Below are 27,694 nucleotides of genomic sequence, written 5' to 3' on the forward strand. Positions count from 1 at the left end.
ACCAAGGCACAACCTCAAAGAAAGATATCAAAACACCATGCACTTGATTACGATAGCCACTATCAAAATGTAAGCATGAGGCATAGCAATAGGAAACTCACTAATATTTGGACAATCATCTTGAATGTGAAAATTAGGAGAATATTGGGAATGGCAGTGGGAGACTGGAGTAAACTCTATCCACAGTCTGCTGTTAGGCTGTACTTCTTTAAGAAATATACAGTAATTACATGTTTAGCAAGTCTATCTTAAAGGTACAAGGACATACTAGGCTAGTCAAAAAGGATATAAAAATTAGGAGTTATACCCTGAGTCATTTAACCTTGCCAGCTCCACTATTCAACAGAATGATGGCCAATCTGTAACAGTTGCAGTTTCCCACACTATCCTCATCATTGAAAAACACTGTACAGTTTCTCTTGTGATGCAGGTGGAGTACATTGTCAATGGAGACATGCCGAATGATCTTGTACTTGGATTGATTTTCACCAATCCAGCCTTAAACTTGTTGCAAAAGCGAATCAAAGAACTCCAGGTGGAGAAAGATGAGCAGCGAGAGCTGTTTAAACAAGCGAGGCAGAAACATGTCCAGCTGCTGCGGGACAAAGCAGAAATGGAAGCTGAAATCGCAGGTAAACACTGCATATTGCAAAGTGGTGAATGTTATTGTCAGAAATCACCTGCAAGCACACACAACTGTGGGCGGCACAGTGGTTAGCACTGCTGCCTCACAGCGCCTGAGACCCTGGTTCAATTCCCGACTCAGGCAACTGACTGTGTGGAGTTTGCACGTTCTCCCCGTGTCTGCGTGGGTTTCCTCCGGGTGCTCCGGTTTCCTCCCACAGTCCAAAGATGTGCAGGTCAGGTGAATTGGCCATGCTAAATTGCCCATAGTGTTAGGTAAGGGGTAAATGTAGGGGTATGGGTGGGTTGCACTTCGGCGGGTCGGTGTGGACTTGTTGGGCCGAAGGGCCTGTTTCCACACTAAGTCTAATCTAATCTAAAAAAACAACTCTCCGCTTCAGAGCAAGAGACTGTTACTAGCTGTTCTCCTGCTGTGCTGCCCTAGATTTGGCCTCAACCAAAAACAGGTTGCCTGGTCACTACCCTGTTGCTGTTTGTGGAATGGAATGAAGTTGGCTGTCAGTTTTCTACTTCACAACAATGTCTACCTTTCAACAATGCATAAACATGTTGCGATGGCCTGAGGCTGTGAAAAGTATTGTAGAAATGTGAGTGTCCGACAATCCTTTCTTTATATAAAAAAACTGTCACACTGAAGCACTGTGCATTTTAAATGTACTGTAATTAACATTTCACAAGGAAAGTGAATGGGGGTAAATTAACCATTTGACGTTGAGTTTCTGAAACAAGTTGAAATCTGGCTGCAGCAGAGGAAGCAGCGAGTACGGGAGGGATCCACTGTGAGCTAATTAGTGTGTTAGGTGGAGGACAAGTGTGCTAACAACTTGTGGAATGTATGGACAGGGGTAGGTTAGTTAGCCTTTCAAGCCTTTAAGTGACACGGTGGCTGATCTATAGCTTAAATCTGTATGCTTTCACTTCTGCCCCATATCCTCAAACACTCTGGTGAACAAAAATCAATCAATATAATTTCTAAATTAACAATTGATTGCGCATCAAGTGCTATTTGCAAAGGGGAATTCCACACTCCCACCACAAGAAGACATGTTTAATAATTTCACTCCGATAAAGTCTGGGTCTAATTTTTACACACTAACTCTTAGACTCCCCAACGGGTGGAAATAGGTTAAGACTAAGAGTCCGTCCAAATTAACTGTCTCCCTTAATACTTTGAAAATGTCAATCAGATCATCTCTGAGCTAATTTGTACAATTTCTTCCCATATAATTCTTAGGAATCCTGGTATTACCTTCATAAATCTCTGTTGTGCTCCTATCAAGGCAAGTGGATCCTTCCTAAGGTGTGATGCCCAGAACTGCTCACAGTAACTCTAGATGTTTACAATAAAATGTTTACAATCCAGAAGCAAGCCATTTTGCTGTTGGGTTCTGACCAGTTCCTTGTAAGAGTAACTTGGCTTTCCCACTCCCTGTTAGTTGCCACACACAAATGACATCACTAGCCCAGATTGGCTTTGCATCTAACAAAATTAACATCAAGCTCCCAATGTCTATTGAAAGTAATCTGGGAGATTGTATTAGGATGTGTGAAATATTCATGGATGGAGAGTGAGCAAGTCTGTGGGATTGGCAGAACATCAAACGTTTACCTTAGTTGGGGTGGGTACTGAAGGCAGCCTGATATTCACAGAGTTGCTTCTACTTCAGATAAAGATGGCAGCTCCTCGATCTGAAGTAAGGCCACTGCTCTCTCTGTGAAGCTTGGGGATGGTTTTGAGTCTCTCTACTAGCTTCTGTGAGAGGAGGAATGCAGGTGTGAATGCCTCAATGTGGGCTTAACTCCCAATGGAAGGCAGGCTGAGAGACAGAAGCAAGGCCCAGTCTGAAATGTCCAACCAGAATTGACAACTCACTCCTTGCCTGCTCTTACCTCATGTCCCACAACTCTGTCCCTTTCATGAGCTTATCCTCTGTTTACTTTGTGAAGTTCCTGACTTCCTCAAATCCCCCCTCAACTTTTCTGTGGGTAGGAGAGCAAGCCCAGCTCAGCAGAGACGGTTTCCAGACAGTGATGCCTGGCTCACAATTTTTTATATTACACATTTCAGAAAAATCATAGTGCACATTTTCAAATTACAACTGGAATTGTGTTACTACAGAGTTCGAAGAGAAATGTTATCAAGAGATGATCCGGAAATTTGGTCGTGTGGTTGATCTGGAAGCTTTGCAAACTCTGTCAGTGAACATGACCCTGGAGGAACTGAAAGAGAAGATAAGTGTCAATGACATTCGATTCCAAAGAAGAATTAAACAAAAGGATGTAAGTAATGATACAAAATATTAATTGGTTGTCATGTGTACAGCATTAAGGATGATGGTCAGTTGTTGGTTAAGCCAAGGAGCTGTACTCTGTAGTTCATAGCACAACAGTATCGAAATTGGAAATGTGATTGGAGGTCAAAATCTTTCACCCCTGCTGAGTCATCTTCAATAGAATGGCAAATGGAATATTGCTGTTATTCTAAGGGAATAAAATATTAAAATTGGGAGATTTTATTGCAGCTGGAACAGTCTTACCGAGGCCATATCTGGGATATTGTATAGTTTTGGTCTCCTTGTTTGAAAATAATATTAGTTTGTTTAAGAGTATAATAAAACAGTTCAGAGAAGGTTAACTCAACTCATTCCTGGAATTAAAGGCTTATTCTATTAAGAAAGGTTGAACAAGTTGGATCTATTAGAAGAACGAGAGATGAATTTGTTGAAACATTTAGCAGGCGGATATTGTGAGAATGTTTCGTCTTGTATAAAAGATTAAAACTAGGGGAGACAGTTTACGAATACAAGATCTCCCTTTTAGAATAGAGATTTTGAAAAAAATTTTTTCTCTAAGGGTTGTTCGCTCGTGGGATTGTCTTCCTGAAAAAAGCAGTGAAAGACGTGTTATTTAATTTATTTAGGATTGAGTTACTTAGATTTTTGACAGTGAAACTGTCAGGGCTTATGGGAGGCAGTCAGAATGTGGAGGTAAGACCATAAGTGATTGGCCATGATCTCACTGAATGTTAGAAACGGGCTTTAATGGCATACTCCTGCACCTAGAATCTGTGTAAATCAACTTATCAGTTTTAAATGTTGCAAATCCCTCCCAATTCTCATAACCTGGTTCTAATGTCTCTTTCAGTGATTCTGTGGTGAAGTGTGACATTATGCACTTTGGTTGGAAGAAGAGGCGTCGACTATTTTCTGAATGGAGTTTGGCTTTGGAAGACTAGTGTGGACTGTAAATGCTGGCTGTCAGAGTCTGGATTAGAGTGGTGCTGGAAAAGCACAGCAGTTCAGGCAACATCTGAGGAGCAGGAAAATAGATGTTTTGGGCAAAAGCCCTTCATCAGGGATGGAGACAGGGAGTCTCCAGGGTGGAGAGATAAATGGCTGGGGTGGGGAGTGGTTGTGGGCTAATGGGGAGAAGGTAGCAAAGAGTACACTAGGTGAATGGGGGTGGGGATGACTGTGATAGTTCAGAAGGGAGGGTGGAGTGGCTAAGTGGGAAGGGAGATTGGCAGGTAAGACAGGTCATGAGGACGGTGCTGAGCTAAAAGTTTGGAACTGGGGTAAGATGGAGGAGGGGAAAATGAGGAAACTGGTGAAGTCCACATTGATGCCCTGAGGTTGAGGTGTTCCGAGGCGGAAGATGAGGCGTTCTTCCTCCAGGCGTCAGGTCGTGAGGGAGTAGCGATGGAGGAGGCCCAGGACCTCCATGTCCTCGGCAGAGGAGGAGTTGAAATGTTGGGCCACAGGGCAGTGGGGTTGATTGGTGCGGGTGTCCCGGAGATATTCCCTAAAATGTGGAGGAGACTGCATCGGGAGCAACGGATACAATAAATGACATCGGTTGATGTGCAGGTGTTTATGGATGTGGAAGGCTCCTTTGGGGCCTTGGAGGTGAGGGGGGAGTTGTGGGCAAGGTTTTGCAATTCCTGCGGTGGCAGGGGAAGGTGCCAGGTTGGGAGGGTGAGTTGTTGGGGGGTGGGGGGGGGGGGCGTGGACCTGACCAGGTAGTCACGGAGGGAACCGTCTTTGTGGAAAGCGGAAAGGGGTGGAGAGGGAAATATCTCTCTGATGGTGGGGTCCATTTGGAGGTGGCGAAAATGTGGGCAGATAATGCGGTTTATGTGAAGGTTGGTAAAGTAGAAGGTGAGCACCAAGGGGGATTCTGTTCTTGTTACAGTTGGAGGGGTGGGGTTTGAGGGTAGAGGTGCAGGATGTGGACGAGATGCATTGGATTGCATCTTCGGCCAGGTGGGAAGGGAAATTGCAGTCTCTAAAGGAGGCGGCCATCTGGTGTGTTCTGTGGTGGAACTGGTCCGCGGAGGCGGAGGAATTGGGAATACGGGATGGCATTTTTGCTGGAGGCAGAGTGGGAAGAGGTGTAATCCAGGTAGCTATGGGAGTCGGTGGGTTTGTAAAATATATCAGTGTCAAGTCAGTTGTCATGAATGGAGATGGAGAGGTCCAGGAAGGGGAGGGAGGTGGTCAGATATGGTCCAGGTAAATTTAAGGTTGGGGTGGTACGTGTTGGTGAAGTTGATGATCTGTTCAACCTCCTCGCGGGAGCACAAGGTGGCACCAAAGCTGTCATCAAGTAGCAGAGGAAGAGGTGGGGAGTAGTGCCGGTGTAACTCCAGAAGATGAATTGTTCTACATAGCCAAAGAGATAGGCAGAGCTGGGGCCCATACGGGTTCCCATTGTTCCCACTTCCACCAAACCAAGGGGGTAAGATTCAAAGGAGAAATTGTTAAGGGTGAGGACCAGTTCAGCCAAAAAAATGAGTGTCAGTGGAAAGATACTGTTGGGGACATTGGAAGAGGAAGAAATGGAGTAATTGGAGGCCCTGGTCATGGCAGATGGAGGTGTAGAGGGATTGGATGTCTATGGTTGGGGCCCAGGGAAACGGAAGTCTTGGAGGACGTGGGTGGTGTCTCGAAAGTATGTGGGGAGTTCCTGGATTAAGGGGGATAGGACAATATTGAGGTAGGTAGAAGAGTTCAGTGGGGCAGGAGCAGGCTCAGATAATGGGTCAGCCAGAGTGATCAGGCTTGTGGATCTTGGGAAGGAGGTAGAATCGGGCGGTGTGGGGTTCCCGGATTATGAGGTTAGAAGCTGTGGGTGGGAAATCTCCTGAGGTGAGGAGGTTCTGTATGGTTTGGGAGATAATGGTTTGGTGATTGGGGGTGGGGTCATGGTCGAGGGCTGTGAAAGTCTGAAATACAAAAGGGAACTAGGACTCTGCAGGTTAATATGCAGATTCACAGTTGACAGTTAGGAATGCAAATATAATACTAGCATTTGTTTCAAGAGGGCTAGAATATAACAGCGGGGACAAACTGCTGAAGCTGTGTACGCTGGTCAGATCGCATTTGGAATATTGTAAGCAGTTTTATCTAGGGAAGGATGTGCTAATGTTGAAAGGTAGTCCAGGCAAGGTTTACAAGAATGAGCCTGGGGATGAAGAGCTTGTCATATGAGAAGTGGTCTGTACTCAATGGCATATAGAAGGATGAGGGATCTCATTGAAACTTACTGAGCTGGATCTAGTGGATACATAGAAGATGTTTTCACTAGTAGGAGAGACTAGGGCCTGAGCCTAAGAATGAAAGAATTACTTTTTAGAATTGACCTAAGAAGAAATTTCTTCAGAAGGTGGTGAATCTGTGGAACTCATTGTTGCAGAAGTCTGTGGAGGCCAAGTCATTGTGCATCTTTAAGACAGATGGATTCTTGATTAGCAAATGGATCAAGGGTGACAAGGAGAATGGAGTTGAGAAACATATCGGCCATGATCGAGTGGCGGAGCAGACCTGATTGGCTAAATGCCTAATTCTGCTCCACTATCTTATAGTCCCAATGCTGAATTTTGTCTGTGAAGCACCAGGTGAGTTTTTACTCCCTATCAGATACAACACAAACACGATCTGCTGCTGATTGGCAAGCAAAATCATTTTCCATTAATGGATAAAAACTTGTATGAGCTGTGGATGTAGAACATCAGGATGGTTCTGAAAGTTATGTTCTGGAAAGCCCTGTGCTAGAACGCTTTATATCCAAGTTAGCTTTAGTTGTCTAAATTTGTCTTAGAGGAAGAAGTGCTAAACGTAGAAGATTAGATTAGATTCCCTACAGTGTGGAAACGGGCCACGTAGCCTGGTAAGTCCACACTGACCCTCTGAAGAGCATCCCATTCAGACCCATTTCCTAACATATACCTATCACTATGGCAATTATTCAGGAGTAAATTTAGCTTGGCTAATTCACCTGACCTGCACATCTTTGGACTGTGGGAGGAAACCGAAGCACCAGGAGGAAACCCACACAGACGCGGGGAGAATGTCTATGTGGAGTTTGCACCACCTGAGACAGGAATTGAACCTGGGTCCCTGGTGCTGTGAGGCAGCAGTGCTAACCACTGAGCTAGTGCGGCCCTTGTTCATAATTTAGACAGCAAAGAAGCAGGTTGCTTTCCAATATTTGTATCAAGAAATCACTTTCCACCTCAGCAAACAAAAATTGTTCCTGACAGACTGAATGACTGCAAACATCTCTTGCACCTCACTCTACTCGAGGGAAATATCAATGCTAGTTGCATAAAGAGCACTGTTGTGTATGGGTGGTAGGTAGTGCATAATGCAGCTAATTGAAAGAGTAACAGCAGTCATCATTGCTTGGATTTGGAACAAAACTGGAGCTCTCAGTTTGAAACATGTTTATATTTAGACAGTTTAATAAATAGGAAGTCAGTGTTCCCCAGTATGTCCCATACTCGCAGGCATCTTACAGGAGAGGTTCTTTGCATAATAAGGGATAGTAGCCAGCAGGATTGAGATACAGCTGCAGAGTAATTCTAAACAATATGCTGAGGTTCCCGAAGGCAGCAGGGGAGGCACATTGAATAAGTGAGCAGTAGCAAGGAGCTCCTCTTTCCAACAGATGGCTAATGTATTTCAAGACAAACAGAAGGGCAGCTGAAACTATTAATGATGTCAATATTTTCCCAGGAAGTGATCTGGTCAAGGTAAGGCTCCCCTTCACAGCTAATTCTCTGTACAGCCCTGTAAGTCTTACTTTACAAACAGAACCATTTTCCTCACTCCCCACGGTCACCTCTACACAGCAGGGATCTCAGTTCCTTCTAATGCTTACACTAACATCCTCAGTCCTGCTGCTCAACTTACAGTCCTCTCCCTACTTGAAAGCAGTAGACTAAAGGAAAGGTGGATCTGGTTTAGAAATATAACCCACAGATTACAGAACAAAGTAACAGATTAACACCAGTATAGATAATAAGACTAATGCAGTGGCTTATAGAGAATGACTGCTTCTAACAATAGGTGTGCATGGATCTGGAATGATTGTGCCAGGAGTGTTTCATTAAATTTATCGAGTAACTAAAATGAAAGAAAGGTATAATATTAGGAAGTTTGATTTCCATTTCAGAACCTTGCATTTAAAACATCCTTTGACTACAAGGGGATCAAAGGGTTTCTATAGAATTGAGTCATGTTTCATAGTGCATTTTTAAAAATGTTGTCCCAATCTAGGAGAAAATAGCAGAATTGCAAGCTGAGCTTACAGATTTCACCAGGCAATATACGTGCAGACTGGATCAGATGAACATGCTGACATTGGAAAAGAGAAAAATTGAATCACAGTTAAATAACCAACAGAAGAAAATGGTAATATTTTAAAATCATATTTAGCACTTTATAGTTTTAAGTTGGCTCCATTCAAGTTTCCCATATGCTGTGATTTTCAAATTAGATTAAGATGCTGATTTTTATTGCTGGTGATTTATATTTCAGTGAATTCTGACCCTTGCATTGCAGAATTCAAAATTTCTTGAGCCAATATTCATTCTTTAAAGTTTTCAACTCATACATGACAACAAGATCCTCATATTAACACATTAAACTATTGAAGTTGCTGTAATATTCTTAGCCACCTTTAAAACCAATCATATTGGAAGAATATCAAGTAGTTATCTTGCCTGTTTGCTTTGTAGCATATGCTTCTTTTGTGGCATTTTTCCATAGCCCCATAGAGTATTAAGCTGTGATAACATAAAAGGGACTGACATATATTTGTGAGCTGAGTCTCAGAACATAAAAAGGAAGGCAGCATTCTCATATCTTCTTTTCTTTTTCCAAGTTCTTGAATGTGATGTTGCCTCTCAAAATCGGTACCCATCTTTTAATTACAGTCATGGGTTTATATGGAACGTAATTATTCTGTAGCATGATGATGGAACCCATCAGATTTTTGTAAAAAGCTAACTGGTTCCTCTAAGCCCTTCAGAGAAGGAACTTTCTATCTTTACTCAGTCTGGCTACATGCCATTCCATTTCCACTATGTAAATCCATTAATGTGAATTGCACAAAGTATGCTCTGATTTGCAGAAGTTACGTTCATCCTCTGCCCAAAGGTAATGTGCCTCTTTGAAAGTTTTATATCATTGTTGTCTGGTTTACAGTGTAATTAGTGATTTAGCAGTGATGGGAAAAAATAACTAGTTTTATATTACGTTACTGGTCTGTCTCATACTGTCTCCGAGCCTTCGTAGTTTCAGAGTTTACACTCACTATAGTACAAGGTGATATCTTGGACACAAACTGAAGTCATTTGGAACTGATTGTGAACATTGCTGTTCTTGATCCAGGGTGTTGAGGTTCAGAAACAAAGAGCTAAATTGGAAGAGAAGCAGGACTTGATTCAAATCGTGGAAAGACAAGCAAAAGAAATCAACAAAATGAAAGACGAAATTGGTATGCTAATCCGGAAAGGAGGTCACATCCTTCCTCCCTCCCAACCACCTTTGCCACAGTGAAGCTCAGTTTTAAATACATAAAACGACTGAAAAAAAATACATTAAGTTTGTGATTTTGTTTTCCTTGTACATGATTTCAAATTGGTTTGGCGATAGATGAACGCCAATAATAAATATTTGATACATACCTGAATATGGGTTTTCTTTAATAGAAGATTGAGATTTTTCTCAATGAGATTATATTTTCAAATTCAACAGGTCTTCAAGGAGATCTGTCACTTCATTCTGTAGGAAGCTATTCTAACAAATTGCAATGGTTACATCAGCGATCAATGCAACTTCAAAATATGTTTAAAAAATGTTTCACTTTGTATCATTGTACATCCAGATGTGATATCATGTAAAGTCACTGAATGTTACCCTAAGATACTCACTATGTCATGTAAAAAGCAGCAACATTTTGACTAGACTTAAAGAAATGGCAGAAATTTAAGACTCTTCAACAGATTTTTTAAAATCTGGTTTGAGGGCCAGATTTTTTTGCCCAATTTTTGTAGGAATGTATCGTCAGGAATCAAATTAACTAGAATTCAAAGTTCCAAGAAATCTACCAAATCCAGAGCATTAGTCATAAAGTAGCATTCCCTGGCACTGGCACATTTATCAGTGTTTACACCTGTTACTCTTGTCTGTGCACTATCCCCTGCTCCAGCTTCATCATGAGTATATTCTTACATGATGATACTCCAATGAAGCAACTCCAGACAGGTAAGATTAACCTTACCACAGATGGTATCATACAGATAGGGGTGGAAGAGCTTAAAATTTAAACTGGACCCAACCCACTCTGCACTCCCAATTCCCCTCATTCATTATCCAACATGCTCTGGCTCATAATTCCCCCAATTCATACCATTTGTAATCAGAGTTTAGCAGTACTATCACCAGCTCCCAATCCAAACGACCTTCCCAAACTAGCCCCCAACCTTACTTACCAGAACCTACCAAATCATGATGGTAATTGCTAAACCAATGTGACTATTCAAATAATCAAAGTCATACAGGAGCCATCCTTAACCTTTCCCTTATCTTTCAAAAGTGCAACAAATCCATTAGTACCTCAATGGCCAGTGCAGACAGAAGCATGTCTCATGCTGAACTGGGAGGTACTGATGTCTTCACTTTACAGCAGGACTCGACACAGCGAGTGATACACAACTGTACAAGAGGTGAGATTAGTAACAACTGCAGAAAAATAGCCTGCAAGAGAAAAGCCTATTGGCAATTTCTTCCTGCAATTTTAAATGTGTTCCAAGATACACAGAGATCACCACAGATCATTTGCAGCTCTGCACCATGGTGGGAGAACACGTTAGAAAACAATTTCCCAGAATGCAAGGATTATGCCCCTGGGTTAAAGGCTGGATGTGAAATCCAGGCCAATAACTGAACAATGCACTGGGATATATGTGGGTGATGCTGTACAACATCCAGGCTTTGGGAACTATGCAGTTCAGGGCAACTAAACCGAGGACTCAGATTTCTTAAAAATATCTGAGGGCAGGTAGATGATTTGGATTTAACCTTTGAAATTGGAGGGACACAAAAGTTCAGACTGAAACAGGCATGAGCTGGGAAAATTACCATTGAAATTGGAGGGAGCGGCAACATTGATTTACATGAACATCAGGAGCATTTCTAGTTCTTGCATTAGTATTAACCAAATCCATTTATTTGCAGAAAGCATTCAGACGGTCTATTGTTTGTACAGAATTAGACACAAATACTTAAATATATTTCTATTTATTTATAAATAATCTAGAGTTACAAACAATCACATATACCACAGTGGCAAAGAAACATACAAATCAATGGCTCGACATCAAGCACTATATCTATAAAACTGCCAGTTTTCTATTATTGCTTTTTCCAGATGTGAAGTGCCAGCAAATTGTCTGGCACAGCCCAAAACCACTCACCTCATCTACAAAATGTAGCAATGCCTTCACCGCTGGATACTCTGAACCCAAAACAGACCAACAGTCTGATTGTCACTGGGTACAAGACTGGAGCGCTCTTGCAGGAGTGTTGCTTAACCAGAAGCCAAGCCCTCTGCTGCATGATAAACTGCAGTCTAAACTGGACTATCACCAAATCTAGAGTAATACTCCATCAATCACAACATGACTGGAGCTTGGGCCAGAATGTCACTGAACCCAGAGTGCAGCAGAAATCTACATAGAGTGAGAGTGGGTGGAGTTGAGTCAGTTTACACTGGAGCATCACTGAACCCAGAGCAGGGATCCACCCAGCACTCAATGAGACACTGCAAGTCCTGAAGATCTTGATCAAGAATTTAGTTACACCTGATTAAACGCTACTGAAATCAACAACCATATGTGCAATGTGTGAAAATTTTCCATTTGCTGACTCATTGAATAATTTTATTTAATAGTATAATAAAAAACAAACTATTTGAAAGTAGTTATGGCCAAGAAATTAACTCATTCAAAACTCACTTACAAAGTTAAAACCAGGCTCATATTTCAGATGGAGAAAAGAATGACTATTAATAAGATTGTGAAATAACCAATGTACAAACAGCCCTTCATTTAGAAATATTGTTTTAAATCTGAAACAACAACGTCAAATATTGTTGTAGTTCATTTTGATCCAGCTGGATTCACAGTAGATATAAAGTAACTGGGTAATTCTTTTTCTGAAAGAAGATATATACAACCATCAGGTAAATGCAGCCCAGATTTTCAATTGAGGAATGTAGGAAGTCTTCAGGTTCCTGAGGTATTAAACGCTCCAAAACTGAGAAACACAAATCAACTCTGAGCATCTATTTCAGCCCTACAGTGCTCACGTAGCTTGATGATCGTTGTCAGGGGTAACCTTCCAGGCTCAGTGAATATTTTCTAGAGGAAATTAGTACACACATTAAGACAGGGCTATATTGTGAACATAAACTGGTGTACATTTTAATCAGAGATTGATCCAGCATTTATAAAAATCAAATACTTAAGATGCTGGAAATTTGTGCAAAACACAAAATTCTGGAAACATTTAGCAGGTCAGGCAGCATCTGTGTGAACAGAAATACAATTGATGCTTTAGGTCAATGATCTTTCATTAGAATTGGGAAATATTAGTGATGTGACTGGTTGAGAGTACAGAAGCAAATGGAGAGAGTGAGGGAAATAATAGGGAATGTTTATGACAGGGTGGAAGACAGGAGAGATGAAATTACAAAAGAAGTGATGTTGCAAGCGGAATGATAAAGAGAATCACTAAGATGTATCCTAGATGAAGCATAACAGATTAACACTAACAGTGGTTGTCTGAAGGAAACAATAGATATGATCTCAAATGTTTGAACTCTGTGGATGGTTGTAACAAGGAGGTGTTTATCCCTCAACTTACATTGAGCTTCACTGGAACAGAGACAGCGGCTGAGGACAAAATTCAGTGGGACAGAGAACTAAAATGACAAGCAAAGGTAAAGTTCGCGATAATGCTTGCAGACTGAACAGAGGTGTTCTACAAAGCATTAATCTAATCTGCATTTGGCAGATTGCAGAGAAAACTGCAATGGGGGCAGAGAACACTAATTGAAAGTAATATAAGTAAATTACTGTTTAACCTGGAAGGAGTGTATTGAACTACTGATTGAGAAGGGAAGAGGTAAAAGGGTAAATGTAACAACTCCTGCATTTGCAGGGGAAGGTTCTGTGGGTAAGCGAGAGGTTGTTTGGAGCGACTGAAGGGAGAACCAGGGTGTTGAGGAGTGTTCAGTCCCGTTGGAACGCTGAAAGGGGATGAAGGAAGAAGTGTTTGATGGTGGCATTATACTGGAGGTAATGGCAAGCCAGGAAGGTGATCCTTTGATATTGAGGCTGATAAGAAGGTGAAGCAAGATCAAGGGTGAGAATTGAAATGAGAAACAGAACAGATATCGTCAAGGGTTTATCAATCAGGGTGGAAGGCAAACTCAAACCTTCCTTTTTGTTCTTTCCCTTATCTTGGTTTTCCTGCCTCTGCACTTGCTTAAAATCAATTAGATCTCTTAATTTTTTTCCCAATTCTAATGAAAGGTAACCTGAAATAAGAACACTCTTTCCCCCTCGCCAGTTGCTGCTCAGTATTTATAGCATTTTATTATTTTGATCCAACATGTCCTCTGTCACAATGTCCACATAATTCTACATGTATCAGACAGGGAAAAGATTGTTCACCTCCACTAAAACTGGGCAGTAACGGGGTCTCTAGCCAATTAACAACCACATCAGCAAGATTCAAACTTCCAAATGTCTTAACTGACTAATTTAGTGTAAGAGGCTACATTCAGTCCAACTAGTCCACAGTACAGTTTATCCTTCATGAGCATCCTAATCCCATGTAGCCTTTCTAAATATTCCCCATCACCTACATGGGTGCTGGCAGGTTGGACTAGATTGGGTTGGGATATCTGGTCAGCATGGATGAGTCTCTATGACCTACATGATCTATAAATAGAGTCACAGAGGTCTACAACATGGAAGCAGGCCCTTCGGCCCAAAATTGTCCATGCTGCCCAGTTTTCACAATTAAACTAATCCCATTTGCCTTGTTTGATCCATATCCTTCCATACCCATCCCATCCATGTACCTGTTTAAATGTTTCTTAAATAATGAAACTGAACTCATTTCCACCACTCTGGCAGCCCGTTCTAGACATTCACCACTTTGGGTTAAAAAAGTGCGCCTCTGGACACTTTTGTATCTCTCCCCTCATCTTAAATCTATGCTCTCTAGTTTTGGATCCCCTTACCATGGGGAAATGCTGTTGACTATCTATGTCATGATTTTATAGACCTCTATAAGGGCTCAGTCTCCTACAATCCAGGAAAACAAAAGTCCCAGCCTATCCAAACTCTCCTCATAATTCCAACCTTCTTGTTGCGGTAGCATCCTAGTAAGTCTTTAGTGCACTGTTTCTAGTTTAATAATATCCATTCTATGGTGGGGTGACCAGAACTGTTCTACTGCTCACCCCAGCCCCAAACCCTCATGGAAAGGATCTTTCTCCATCTTTCATTAATCATATATCTATGTCATCTTACTTTTTACCCACAAGTTATTGTGAGAAACGGACAATTATAGACAAGCTCCAAGGACTGGTACTTATCAGTATTGTTGCTTGTGAGAATCAAACACAATATGAACAACTAGGCTCTTAGACTATAAGCTAAGTGATGTTCCTAACCTTTTGATACTAGAACCAACTGAAATGATCGGCTTGTGTTGTATTCTTCACTGTTGACCATAAAATGGTGAACACCTATGGTTATAATTTGTAACATCTCCTTCTGTCATCAATACTATTGGATTATGACAGAATGAAACACTCTGGGACACTTCCATGTACTAAAAGTCTATGAACACAAGCGTTCAATCCAATCTCTGCACCCACACACACAAAACGGAAAAGGCTTGTTGTAACAATTAATTTTCAGGAGAAATGTGACATTTTGTTCAATCAATACTCCAATAGTCTGAACGGTGTTTGACTTCACAACTTCCAGAAAGAACAAACTCACCCGCATAAAACCATGGCAATCTTGGACCAGAGGCCCATGTGTGATTTCCTTGAATTTCTCACAGATGGCAGGGAAACTGTTAGCTTCTAAAATGGAAGCCTGGTGGTACTTTATTAATGTCAAGGCCACACGAAAGGTGACTTTAGATCCTTCATAGAAGAGACAGTCCCAAATCCGAAGAACAGTCTAAGATAAAGAAAGAAATATTTCCCAACATATTACACTGTGAAAAACAAAAGATGGAATAGGATTACAAAATTGCAAAAATTATTCTTGAGAAATGGGTAAGATGGGTGAAGACAGCAGTTAATAAAGCAAAGAAGCAAATGCAGAAAGGCAGGATTTCTTTGTTAAACAATTGTATCTCAAATCTTCCAAGCTGGCCACGCCAGATTTCAGATCTCGCTGGTTTTCAGATTAAGCTAAGTCACTGAGGTCAATGGTAATTCAAGGAAAGATAAGCATGCAAAAGAGATAGTGACAGCATGAATTTTCTAAGAAGCTTGGTGATACTGGACAGAGGAAAAGGTGTCCTAAAGCCCATAATTTGAAAAGTTTCGATTGACTACTGATAACACAGAGAGCTTGCACCATTTACTCAGCCTGAATAGTTCAACTGGCTAATGGGGAACATGTTTTAAGCAACAAAGTCAGGATATGTTCTGCAATGTCAAGTCCATGCATAAGTTGATAAAGGTAAACATGGAGGTAAACACTGTAGCAGTTTCAGCAAAGACTCCTATAGATGTCAGTTATTATTTAATTATTAATGAACTATTACAGATTTGTTCACAATCTGTCCTAGGCTCAGCAGCAGCCAGTCCTGTAAATGAATGTTGTGTCATTACGATAATATCTGTATTCTTGGTGGCTCAGTGGTTAGCACTGCTGCCTCACAGCAACAGGGACTTCAGTTTGATTCCAGCTTTGGGCGACTGTCTGTGTGGAGTTTGCACATTCTCCCAGTGTCTGTGTGGGTTTCCTCCGGGTGCTCCCGTTTCCTCCCACAATGCAAAGATATGCAGGTTAGGTGAATTGGCCATGAAAAATTGACCATAGCATTTAGGGATGTGTAGGTTAGGTGCATTAGTCAGGGAAAATGTAGAGTAGTAGGGTAGGGAAATGGGTCTGGAGGGTCTTTGGAGGGTCTCTTTGGAGGGTCGGTGTGGACTTGGGCCAATGGCTTGTTTCCACACTTGTAGGGATTCTATGATTTACTGCCCAATATTTCTTGATATACTAATGCAACCAAGACTTCTAAAATTGCAAATCTATGCTTATGTGGACTGGTTACTGCAAGAATGTGTCTCTAGGTATTCTCTTCCAATTTAAGGAGGCGAGGGATAATAAAAAGCTACAAGCCAGTTTATGGTGCACATGTTAAAGGAACAGCAAAACATTTTTTAAGATTATAATTCATAATGACAATTTTTGTTCTGAAGTGTGATGGAGTTAAGTATAATTAGGATCCCATGGAAAAAATAAACAAAATGTATTGAATGATCTGCATATGAAGAAACTGCCTGCGGGATTTACTTTTTGTAATATTTACTCCAACACATCAAAAACAACAAATTATGTAGAATTCAAATAGAAAAAAAATTTAAAAGTGAAAATTGCCTGCTTATTAATTACATCAGTACAAAGCACAGGCATAAGACAACTCAATTTTTTATGGACACGTGACAATATGTAGCTACACAGTCCCACTACAAGCTATTGTTTATGCATGCAGACCAGGTCACAGATTCTCCACCAACAGCATCAAGTTTCAAAGATACAATTCTCAACTAAATAATCTTCTTACAAACCTTTCCTCTTGCAGTTTAGCTTTCCAAAGTTCCTTTTCAACTGATCAAACAATAACACCCTCAAATTGTTTTGCAATTTCTAAGAAAACACTTGCTTTTTTTAAGCATCCCAGAGCTATTTACACAACTCTCCTGGTGTTACATGTTTCTAGTAACCTTGTCCAAGAGCTTGTCTCTCTTCTTCTGCCAAACAGAAGAACTGGCTTTGCCGAAAGCAATTTGATTTTTCACAAGATTTCATTTTGACCCTTTTCCTGTCTCTGTCTTCATTTTCTTTGTGATTGCATCTGGCCTTCACCACAACGAACCAGAATTTCTTCTCATTCAAGAAAATTACAACCGACCCTTTTTACAACTTTTCAAACTTGTGAAAAACTCCACGTTGTGTAAACATTTGGTATCCTGTCTTTTTAAACGAGCTAGTGGAACTTCATTTGGTCAGTCACATTTCTTAAACTGGGAAGTCAATCTGATCCTTGTTCCTAAAAGACTTTCCACTAAAATGATCTGCATTTGGATCCTGACATTTTTTATTAACTCCTCCTAGCTAGTTTCAATATATCATCGGCTTGTACCGAGAATGATCTGACAATGGTAACAAACATGCCATCTGTCTTGATCTGATATGTTCGAGGCAATGGTTTTAATGGTTGTCTGGCCTATTTTATTCAAGGTGACCTGTAATAACAAAAACAGAAAATGCTGGAAATAACAGGTAAGGCAGCACTTGTTGAAGAAAGAAACAGATATTCTTTCAGGTCAATGACTGATATCAGAACGGACACTCTTGCTCCCTCTGGTTTATGGAAAAATAACAGAAATGGTGCTGGACCTTTTAACACTTTAAATCTTAAATCTGCCTTTGTGTCAAGTACATGAAAAGAGATTTGATTTAATTTTGTTAAGTTTAATTTTTAAAGACTCCTTACTTGTTAAAGAGTGTGAGAAGATAACACCATACACGATACAGTAAATTTTCATTTGAAGCTAATCTACAATGGTATTTCACTTTAGTGTCATTAGTAAACTAGTAACAATATTTAACGCTGAGACTTTTGGTTCGTGCTATGTCCTACAGATGACCTAGGTGGCCTGCTCTCAGGACATTGAATTGGTCATTGTTTCAAGGTAAGAATTGTTCATTTAAGACAGAGATGAGGAGAATTTTTTTTATTCCTTAGAGAGTCAGAAATCTTTGGAACTCTCTGCCTCAAAAAGACAGTGGACCCAGAGACTTTGAATCTTTTTAGACTGGAAGTAGACAGATTCTTAAGAAGCAAGAGGATGGTAGGTTATTGTGGGTATGGGGATTAATCATGTTACTAATTTATTGAGGACATCTCAACCTGAGTGAAGGAAACCAGCAGATGTGTTGCAGTTAGACTTCAAGAAGATGTTTGACAAAGTCTCTGACAAAAGGTTAAATCCTAAAGTAAGAGTCCACGGTATTGGAGATATTATGTTGGTGTAGATTGAGAATTAGCTATTGGGCAGGAAACAGTGGGTGGGGATAAGGACTTATTCGTCAGGTTGGCAGTTTGTAACCAGTGTGGTTCCACAGGGATCAGTACTGGGACTGCAATAGTTTACAGTATTTATTAACGACTTGGAGGAAGGAAGCGAATGTACTGAAGCCAAATTTGCAGACAACATTAAAACAGGTGGAAAGACAGATTGAGAGAGGAGTACAAACAGTTCCCAGAGAGATATTGATCAGTTAAGTAAGTGGTCAAAAAGTTGCCAAATGGAGAATAAAGTGGGCAAGTGCAAAGTTGTTTATTTTGAAAAGTTGAACAAAAGAACATAATATTAATTAAATGGAGAAAAACTGTAAAAAGCCGCAATGCAAAAGGGATGTGTGCACAAAACACAAAGCTCACACACAGGTGTGGCAGGAAATCGGAAGGCTAATGGAATGTTGGCCCTTACTTCAGGGAGGTTGGAGATTAAGAGCAGGAATGTCTTACTACAACTGTACCAGGTGCAGGTGAGACCACATCTGGAGCACTGAGAGAAGTTTTAGTCATTTTATTTAAGGAAAGATATAATTTCATTAGAGATAGTTCAGAGAAGGTTCATCATGATTATCCCTGTTGTAGAGGGATTTTCTTAAGAATAGCGGCTAAACCAGTCAGACTATATTCAGTGGAGTTGTGAATGAATGAATGATAGGTGATCTCATTGAATAATAGGATTTTTAAGAGGCTTGATGAGGCAAATGCTGAGAGCTTCCTCTCAAGGAAAGGTCTAGAACCAGAGGGCATAATCTCAGAATAAAGGGACACCAACACAAGACTAAGATGAGGAGGAATTACTTCTCTCAACGAGTTGAGTGTCTTTAGAACTCCTTGCCATAGAGAGCTGTGAGGGCAGAATCCATATGTACTGTTAAGTTGGACATATATAGATTCTCGATCAGAGGATTGAGGGTTACAGGAAACGGGCAAAGTGGAGGGATGGCGCATCAGCCATGATCCTATTTATGTGGAACAGGCTTGAGGAGCCAAAAGGCCTACTCCTGTTCCTATTTCTTAAGGTCTTCCTGAAAATCATTTCATTTCATTAGTGGGCAGCATGGTGGCACAGTGGTTAGCACTGCTGCCTCACAGCGCCAGAGACCCAGGTTCAATTCCCGCCTTGGGCGACTGTGTGGAGTTTGCACATTCTCCCCGTGTCTGCGTGGGTTTCCTCTGGGTGCTCCGGTTTCCTCCCACAGTCCAAAGATGTGCGGGTCAGATGAATTGGCCATGCTAAATTGCCCGTAGTGTTAGGTAAGGGGTAAACGTAGGGGTATGGGTGGGTTGCGCTTCGGCAGGTCGGTGTGGACTTGTTGGACTTCCACACTAAGTAATCTAATCTAATCTGAAGTTCCAAATCTCAGGAACTCAACCACCACTTTGCAGGAGGATTCCTGCATACGGATGCGTAGATAGCTAAGGGAGTACTAGAAACACAGTTTGAAATTCCTTTATAGGAAAGAGGGGAGGAAATGCGGACTCACTGTCACATGGAAGAAGACAGTATTGATGCATACCACATGAGACTTAATGCATACAGGAAGTAAAGAGACATGGAAGGATAAGTCTTGGGTACAGTAGAACACCAAGAATAGACCAGTTGGGCTGAAGGACCAATCTTCTACAAATGAAGACAAACCTACAGAAGGAAACCATTGCTGCTGTTACCAGTGGGTAATGTTCACAGAATCACATACATCTTACTGTGAAGGTAGTGGCCATTCAGCTCACCGTGCCTGCCACAGCTCTTTACATTAGCACCATTTCATAGTGCTGGTCTCGTGCTGTCACTTACTTTTATCCAAATCATCATCCAGTCCTCTCTAATTATCTCAGATGAACCTGACTCCACAGCATTTTTAGGCAGTGCATTCCACACCCTAACTACTCATTTGCAAATCATATATTGGTCCACTCCATCAACTTGTCTATATCCTTCTGGAGTTCTACACAGTCCTCCTCACAGTTTACAATTCTTCAGGTTTTGTATCATTTGCAAACATTAGAATTGCCCCTTGCCCGTCAAGATCTAGATCATTAACATGCATCAGAAAAAGCAACAGTCCCAATATGAACCCCTCGGGAATTCCAGTGTTTCCTGACATTCAGGCAATTTTATATCCATGATGCTACACACCCTCTTATACCATGATCTAAAATTTGCTTCAAGTCTGTTGTGTGGTACTGTATCGGATGCTGTCTGGTGGTTAATATACGTTTGTTAACCTCATCCAGCAAATTAGCTAAAGATGGATTCCTCTTTAGAAATCCAAACTAACCCTTCCCAAACTAACCATTTTTTTCCCATGTGACTACAATTCTAACCGGTTTATTTAGAAGTACTAGCTTTCAGAGTGCTGTTCCTTCGTCAGGTCATCACCACCTGAAAAAGGAGCATCACTCAAAGTTAGTGCTTCCAAATTAACCTGCTGGGTCTATAAGCTGGTGTTGTGATTTTTAACTTAATTGCTGGGATTATCCTTAGAAACTTTCTTGAACAAGGCTGTCATGTTTGCAACTTTCCAGTCTTCTGGCACTTTATTGCCTGATTTCTCTCACACACTTCTTTCAAAATATTTGGATTTGTTTCATCCAGTCCTGATTCTGTGTCAATTCTAAGTACCAACAGTCTTCAGCACTTCTTCCTTATCAATGTTAAACCATTCTAGTGACAGAGGTTCCTCATCAGTTACAATGATCTGAGTACCATTTCGTCTTTGATAAAGACAGATGCAAGGTATTCATTTAACACCTACCTCCATTAATTTTCTTTATGGCCCCTAATCTGCCCTGTTCCTCCTTTTACCACGACTTTACTATTTACATACCATAAAGAGATGCCTTTTTGTTGGCTGCCAGCATTTTCTCATAATTCCTCTTTTTGTTTCTCTTATTGGTTTTTTTTTAAACCTTCCCTCTTAACCTTCAGTATTCCATTTGGTTCTCAACTGTATTATCTGCTTGAGACCTGTCATAAACACACTTTGCTTCTGTATCTTAGTTTCTATCTCTTTGGTCAGTTCGGGAATTCTCCTACCTTTCCCATTTGAGGGAATACACCACAACCAGACCTGAATCATCACCTGTATGAAGAGAGCCTGTTGCTTATTTTCTGATTTTCCCACCAATCTCTGATGTAGCCAATCCTCTCCAGCTCTGTACTAGCCCCATTAAATTCTGCTCTCCATCAGTTGGTCAAGTTTTCTCACTCTGGAATTTTAAATGTCATTCTCCATCACCGTCCAGAACCTCACCATACAGCTACATCCTAAATGCTGCCTTACAGACACTTGATCCACTTAGTCCTTGCTCATTTCCAAGAGCTAGGTCCAACAGTGCATCCATTCTGGAAGAAATAAGATATGGCAGCACACATTGGCTATTTAGCCCATTAAGGTTGCTCCAAAGTGATCATGGCTGATCTGATAATCCTAAACTCCAATTTCCAGCCTTTTCCACATGACTCTTGATTTCCCTTAATGATCAGAAATCTGTTTATCTCAGCTTTGAATATACTTAACAACCCAGTCTCCCCAGTACTGTACAAAAAGGAATTCCACAGATTTATTACTCTTTTTGGACTGGATACATAATGCTTTGGGAAGTTCTCCTGCACGTAATCCAGGAACATTTGGCCGTCGTTGCTCTCTGCACTGCTAGTATCCAGTCTATACTTGGGTAAGCGACATTTCCCATTATAACTACTCTAATATTGCTATCTCTCTCTAATTTCCCTGCAAATTTGTTGTTCCACATCCTTCCCATTGGTTGGTGGTCTATAAACTACACCAAGCAATGTAACTGAATCCTTTTTGTTCCTTAGCTCTACCAAATTGATTTTGTTCTTGAACCCCGAGACGTCCAGCACTGCAGTGATCTCTTTAATCAACATCTCTGTCCTCTTTTGTCCTAAACGCTTCATACCAAGGAATATTTGACAGCCAGTCTCATCCTGCCCTGGGTTAAGTCTCCATTATTGTCATATCATCCTATTTCTACATGGCAATCTTTATCTTTAACTGCCCAATCATATTTACTGCACTTAGTGCATTCACATAAATACACTAACTCAACTTAAAATTTGTTTCTCACCACCCCCGCCACACCCCTGCCCCCCCCTCACCCCCTGCTATTCTCTTCTGTACTGTCAATTGCTTCTACCAAGTATTTTGTGAATCCTGCTATTCTGTCTTCGTTCCCATACCCCAGCTAAGTTAGGTCAAATCATCAGACTGACTGACCTTAAATCCTTATGCAGCATCAGCTAATTTCCCCCCAATTTCAAGGGCTATATGATCTAAACATGCCAAAAGGAGATATTCCGTGTGATGGTGCAACCTCCAGGGACTGATGCTGTTGCACCAAGATTCGCATCCCTCATCTCCTTGGCAGGCTGCAGTAGAATAGGACTGACAGCTTTGACAAGCAGCCCATGATTGCAGAAGTACTCACACAGCACTTATCCCATCTACACACCTGGTGGCACCATTCACTAGAAAATTTAGCATCAACTTTTATACCATTTCAAACATTATTGTTCTCCATTTATAACCTGTTTAAGAAATTGGGAGTTCTGAGCATCATGCAGGTTAAATAATGATTCCAACAACCAAATCATCATGTAAAGCTCAAGCAGATAGGATTTATGTTATTGATTCCTGATGAAGGGCTTTTGCCCGAAATGGCAAATCTCCTGCTCCTCGGATGCTGCCTGACCTTCCGTGCTTTTCCAGCACCACGCTCTTGAATTTATGTGATTATAGCTGCTTCAAGGCCAGTGGATTAGGGCAGATGAGGAGAACTGGTTACTTGTCACCTGGAGCCAATGACCCTTTAGCCTCTGGGGCTAAATCTTTAAGACACTATATACACATACAATTGTTTTTGGGATCAATTTCTTAATGATTGCAAACAATTAACATACCAGAAATTATAAGGAATAGTGAGCAAATGCTTTAAAAGACACAGCAATAATTTGGGAAGAAAACAAAATTTTAGGAGAGCAGACACAAGATAGGGAGATTTGTAAAACCATTAATGGTGTTAGCAATTGTAATATAGTAGGACTAGGATTCTCTTGTCCAATGGACTTACCTCCACTGGGAGAATGTCGATAAACAAACAGATGAACCATCGCCCCACAACCAAGGTCCACATCACATTATGTCTTTCCATTAATGCAGCCACTGCAGGGACCTTCATCTTTACCAGCTGAGACAGAACCTCTTGATCGGTCTTTAACCCAATCATTGTCGGAGTGTAGAAATCTGGCAAAAACAACAGACACCAATTCAACGGGAGGGGAAACCACCATTCACTCTTCACCAGTGGTTCTGGATAATTCAGAAATTTACTGTACTGTTCAACTAAATTTCTCCATTGTTTGGTGTGACTGATCCCTCCCAAAATGGGGCCTCCCATTACACATGACCTGGTGTGAACTCAGACAGCCTCATTAATCCAATTAAAAATGGCATAGCCCATGGAATGTGACAAAGACCACCTTTTATGTGCTTTAGATACTACAATTCTCAAGCTTTACCACATGTAAGGTGGAATGAAAATGATTCTGATAAGGTGAGCCAAGAAAAAAAACACGACTTTACATGAAACAGAGGAAGTTTTACAAGATGTATTTTTCTAAGGCTCACTGTACCATAAAGTATTTAACTTGTCTGTTCTTTGCTCTGTCTCTCCTTGGGTTTCTCTCCATGGTGTCTCTGTTTTCTTGTAGGAGGTTGAGGGGTGACCTTATAGAGGTTTATAAAATCCTGAGGGGCATAGATAAGGTGGATAGCGACATTCTTTTCCCTCAGATAGAACAAGTCCACACCGACCCTCCGAAGAGCAAGCCACGCAGACCATTCCCCTACATTTACCCCTTCACCTAACACTACGGGCAATTTAGCATGGCCAATTCACCTAACCTGCACATTTTTTGAAAACCAGAGCACCCGGAGGAAACCCACGCAGACACTGGGAGAATGTGCAAACTCCACACAGATAGTTGCCTGGTGCGGGAATTGAACCCGGGTTAGCAGTGCTAACCATTGTGCCACCCACTAGAAGGTTGTGTGTTCCTATGCATCTGGTGTCCTTGCCCTAGAGGGGTGTGGTCATGCTTATGGCAAATGCTGTCAAAGAAGCCTTGCCAACTTACTGCAATATTTGGTGGGGTACCTATCAAGCTTTGCCTGGATTTTCTTTTGAGCTTTGAATGTCATTGATGCGGAGAGAAAAATGGAACCAATAATGCAAGGTAATGCACCACGTTCTGATGAAAAGCAAATAACCTGAAACATTCACTCTTTCTCTCCCTCTCCTCAGATGCGGCTGCATCTCCTGAGTATTTCTGGCATTTTCTGTTTTTGCTCCAGTTTTCCTTATCTGCCTGTGGATTGCTAATCTAGCAACACAGCTGAACAGGAACAGGAACATAGCAACGGTGATAAGTTTTGATGAATCATACCCAATTAAATGGAACAGTTTCTGGCATATTTTAGACAACCAGAAGCATTGCACTGGCTAATTAAATAATGCTCTGGATCAGAATTGGTGCTCTTTGGTCAGAGCCTTTTGCAAAAAGCTGCTTTTGAAATGCAAACAAAATTACAAACTGACAAAATTCAGTTCCAGCAATCCACCCCAAAAAAAAACCCCAAATTGCTAAGGATAAACTGCTCATTGTGTTTTCTAAAATCCAGAATGGGTGGATCTATTGTTTGGTTTTATCTAGGGTACGGTAGTGCTAACGGAAGTGTTAGCTGACATCCTCTGCATTAAAGTCTAAGTAAACACTAGATTACACTCCACCCAAGGTTTTGTGGAGAGAAACCTCATTAAAAAGCAGAACTTCCACTCTGACATTTCTCTACTCATGAAATAGATACACTGGGATGCAGCCTGTTAAATAACCTGCTGGATCCCCACAGATGGAGTCAGAAATTACAACGCCAAAAACAGAAGTATACTGATTTCTTTTGAATAAAGAAAATTACAGTGGGATTGGGGCAAATCAAAAACAGAGACTGACAGAATTCAATGTCCACAAGTGTGGTACACTCTCTAACATTAAGAATGCATACAACCCCCAATTGTTTAATAAGAAACCTGCACAGACAGGAGAAATAACGTCTTCTATTTCGCCAACCTGGATGGATTTGTGCTTCACAGTGCTTTAATAAGTTGTGATATGCAGTTTCTTCACCAGCGAGCACTAATTCTGATAATCCTTGGCAGGTATTAATTAGATCATCTGGGGATAAAGGTTACACAGCCTGAAGGAACGTGACCTTGGTGCTAGCGATACCAAGCTGTGGAAGATGATTTATTGAGTACTGCCACTTACATTGTGATGAACTGGGTTGGGATGGAATGATGGATAATGTCATTAGATGTGAATGTGAGGGGGTTAGGGATTTTTGCCAAGTCCTTAGAAGCAGCCTGACTAGTGTATCTTATACACCGACTTACCAGATGATCAAGGCATGCCAGGGTGACCAGCCAGTAAAGCCAAACTGATGTACTCATTATGCGGACAGTGCTCAGAGACAACCGTGTGCACTCTAACAGCTGTAGAACATAGTCTTCACACAGATGTGGTACAGTTGGTAACATTCCAATTTCTGATTCAAAAGACTTACCAGCTCCTGGTTAGTCAAAGGCATTGTTCTATTACCAGAAGCTTGGTTTTCTAGCAAGAAGCATAAATAGAAGAAATTTATAATTTGCCTTTTGGATAGGTAATAGAAGGTGCCCTCAGATAACATCCAGTCACCGAGGGAGTGCTGTGCTGTTGGACCTGCCTCCTTCTAGATGAAACAGCAAACCAAGGTCTTACTTGTCCTATCAGGTGAACCCCAAAAAAGTCCAATGGTGTTTTGCAAAGAGAAAGGGACTACTCCAAAGCGTTGGCCAATAACTAACCAACTGAAACTGATTATCAGATTACTTTTGCATTACTGTTTGAAAGTGCTTGCTCGAATTGGCTTCTTTGTTTCCTAAACTATAACAATGAATATACTTCAAAATACTTAATCCGGTAAAGCTTAAACCACTTGGGATGCCCCGAGGTTGTGTAAAGCATTCAGTAAGTGTAAGGGGTTCTTTCTGTTTCAATAAAGAACCAGACCATCTATAGCTAGCATTTAGCATACTCCTGGCATATTGATTGACAATGGATGTGCTGTGGCCCGAAACATACGTTGCTTCTTTGCAAGATAGTTGTGATCACCATGTGCAAGAGACTGAGACAGAGGGTCATCTATCTATAGCAGCATTCTCACTGCAACCACCGGTGCTGTGCTGCCCTGTCACTTGACTGCAGAGGCATGCCTGCATTTGAAGTTAGTTGTCCCATCACTATTTCTCTTCACGTCAGTCCTGTGCCATTTGACTTCAGCAATAGCTGCTACAGGGTTGAGGGGCATTATGCAACTTGCAAACAAGTTTCAATTGCACTCTGTTTCCCATTCTTCCAGTCCAGGTTTTCAGGACCAAAACTGAGTATTTATTGAGGTGAAATTATTAAGGATGAAGAACAGAGTTGAGTAAATGTTGGTGAGATAAATTAAAAGTAAGGCTCAAGGAGCTGAACTGATGAAAATAAGTTGGTTGAGCTGATACCAATAGAATTCACAAGGAAAGTTTAATTCCCTGCCAGTGATGCACTCTTACAAACTGCAGTAAATTGGCTAGAATCCAAATATTGAGGGAAAGCTAAGCAATAAACCTCGTATTGGAATATCCCTGAAACATGTCCCCTCTGTCCATCCCTCCAGGACTACGGAACTCCCTCCATTCTCATTGGACCTTTGTTACTTGTTTATTTTAGTGCAACTGAGAAGTCTCACTGTCCTTGATCTTTGTAGGTCAACTTGTCAAATTTAAGCTGCAGAAACGTTGCAAGTGATGTGCAGTGATAAAATATTTTTGCCTATTCAAAGAAATGATTTCAGTACCTGGAAGTGATAGAGTACCTCTTGTGTGGTTAGTTTTTTTTTAAAGCTTTTGGTATGTCTGTCAAGTGATCTAAAAGAATGTGTTTACAGTTTTGTTTAGACAACTTAACTACTTACTGCTACATATGTCAATGGAATCAGGTCAAGGTCTGTCAGATCTAATTGGGGAAAGATTTATTGAGCGGTTATCGGCTGCGTCAGGGCAGCCAGTTAGTCCATGCTCACAGCACACACAATTAATCCCTGTGTTTTCAGCTACAGCAGCTGCAAAATAAACCCAGGATAGTGTTTGTAGTCGAGCAGAATAGTACTTACAGGTCAAGGGGAGCATTGCCTGTAAGAACGAACACAAATGTAGGAGTTTAGGAACAGGAGTAGCTCTTCAAGTCGAAT

The 27,694-nt window shown here is 41.1% G+C and overlaps 2 protein-coding genes across 3 annotated transcripts in view; one reads left to right on the forward strand and one right to left on the reverse strand.

The window, feature by feature from the left end:
- LOC132820891 (cilia- and flagella-associated protein 44) overlaps positions 1 to 9,575 on the forward strand; it is a 162,042-nt gene extending 152,467 nt beyond the window's left edge. The window contains exons 30-34 of the mRNA XM_060833249.1: positions 431 to 632; positions 2,765 to 2,925; positions 6,340 to 6,468; positions 8,205 to 8,339; positions 9,321 to 9,575. Coding sequence (XP_060689232.1) covers positions 431 to 632; positions 2,765 to 2,925; positions 6,340 to 6,468; positions 8,205 to 8,339; positions 9,321 to 9,488 — 795 coding nt within the window. The 3' untranslated portion in view covers positions 9,489 to 9,575. The remainder of the gene's footprint in view (positions 1 to 430; positions 633 to 2,764; positions 2,926 to 6,339; positions 6,469 to 8,204; positions 8,340 to 9,320) is intronic.
- A 1,674-nt stretch (positions 9,576 to 11,249) lies between these two features.
- Positions 11,250 to 27,694, reverse strand: part of grtp1a (growth hormone regulated TBC protein 1a) — a 128,894-nt gene continuing 112,449 nt past the window's right edge. For both annotated transcript variants that reach the window (XM_060833337.1, XM_060833338.1), the window contains exons 6-8: positions 23,436 to 23,608; positions 15,014 to 15,199; positions 11,250 to 12,352 (exon numbers count right to left, since the gene is read on the reverse strand). In XM_060833337.1, the coding sequence (XP_060689320.1) occupies positions 12,263 to 12,352; positions 15,014 to 15,199; positions 23,436 to 23,608 (449 nt within the window). In that variant the 3' untranslated portion in view covers positions 11,250 to 12,262. The remainder of the gene's footprint in view (positions 12,353 to 15,013; positions 15,200 to 23,435; positions 23,609 to 27,694) is intronic.

This window comes from Hemiscyllium ocellatum, chromosome 12 (genome assembly GCF_020745735.1).
Source record: "Hemiscyllium ocellatum isolate sHemOce1 chromosome 12, sHemOce1.pat.X.cur, whole genome shotgun sequence".
Taxonomy (NCBI): domain Eukaryota; kingdom Metazoa; phylum Chordata; class Chondrichthyes; order Orectolobiformes; family Hemiscylliidae; genus Hemiscyllium; species Hemiscyllium ocellatum.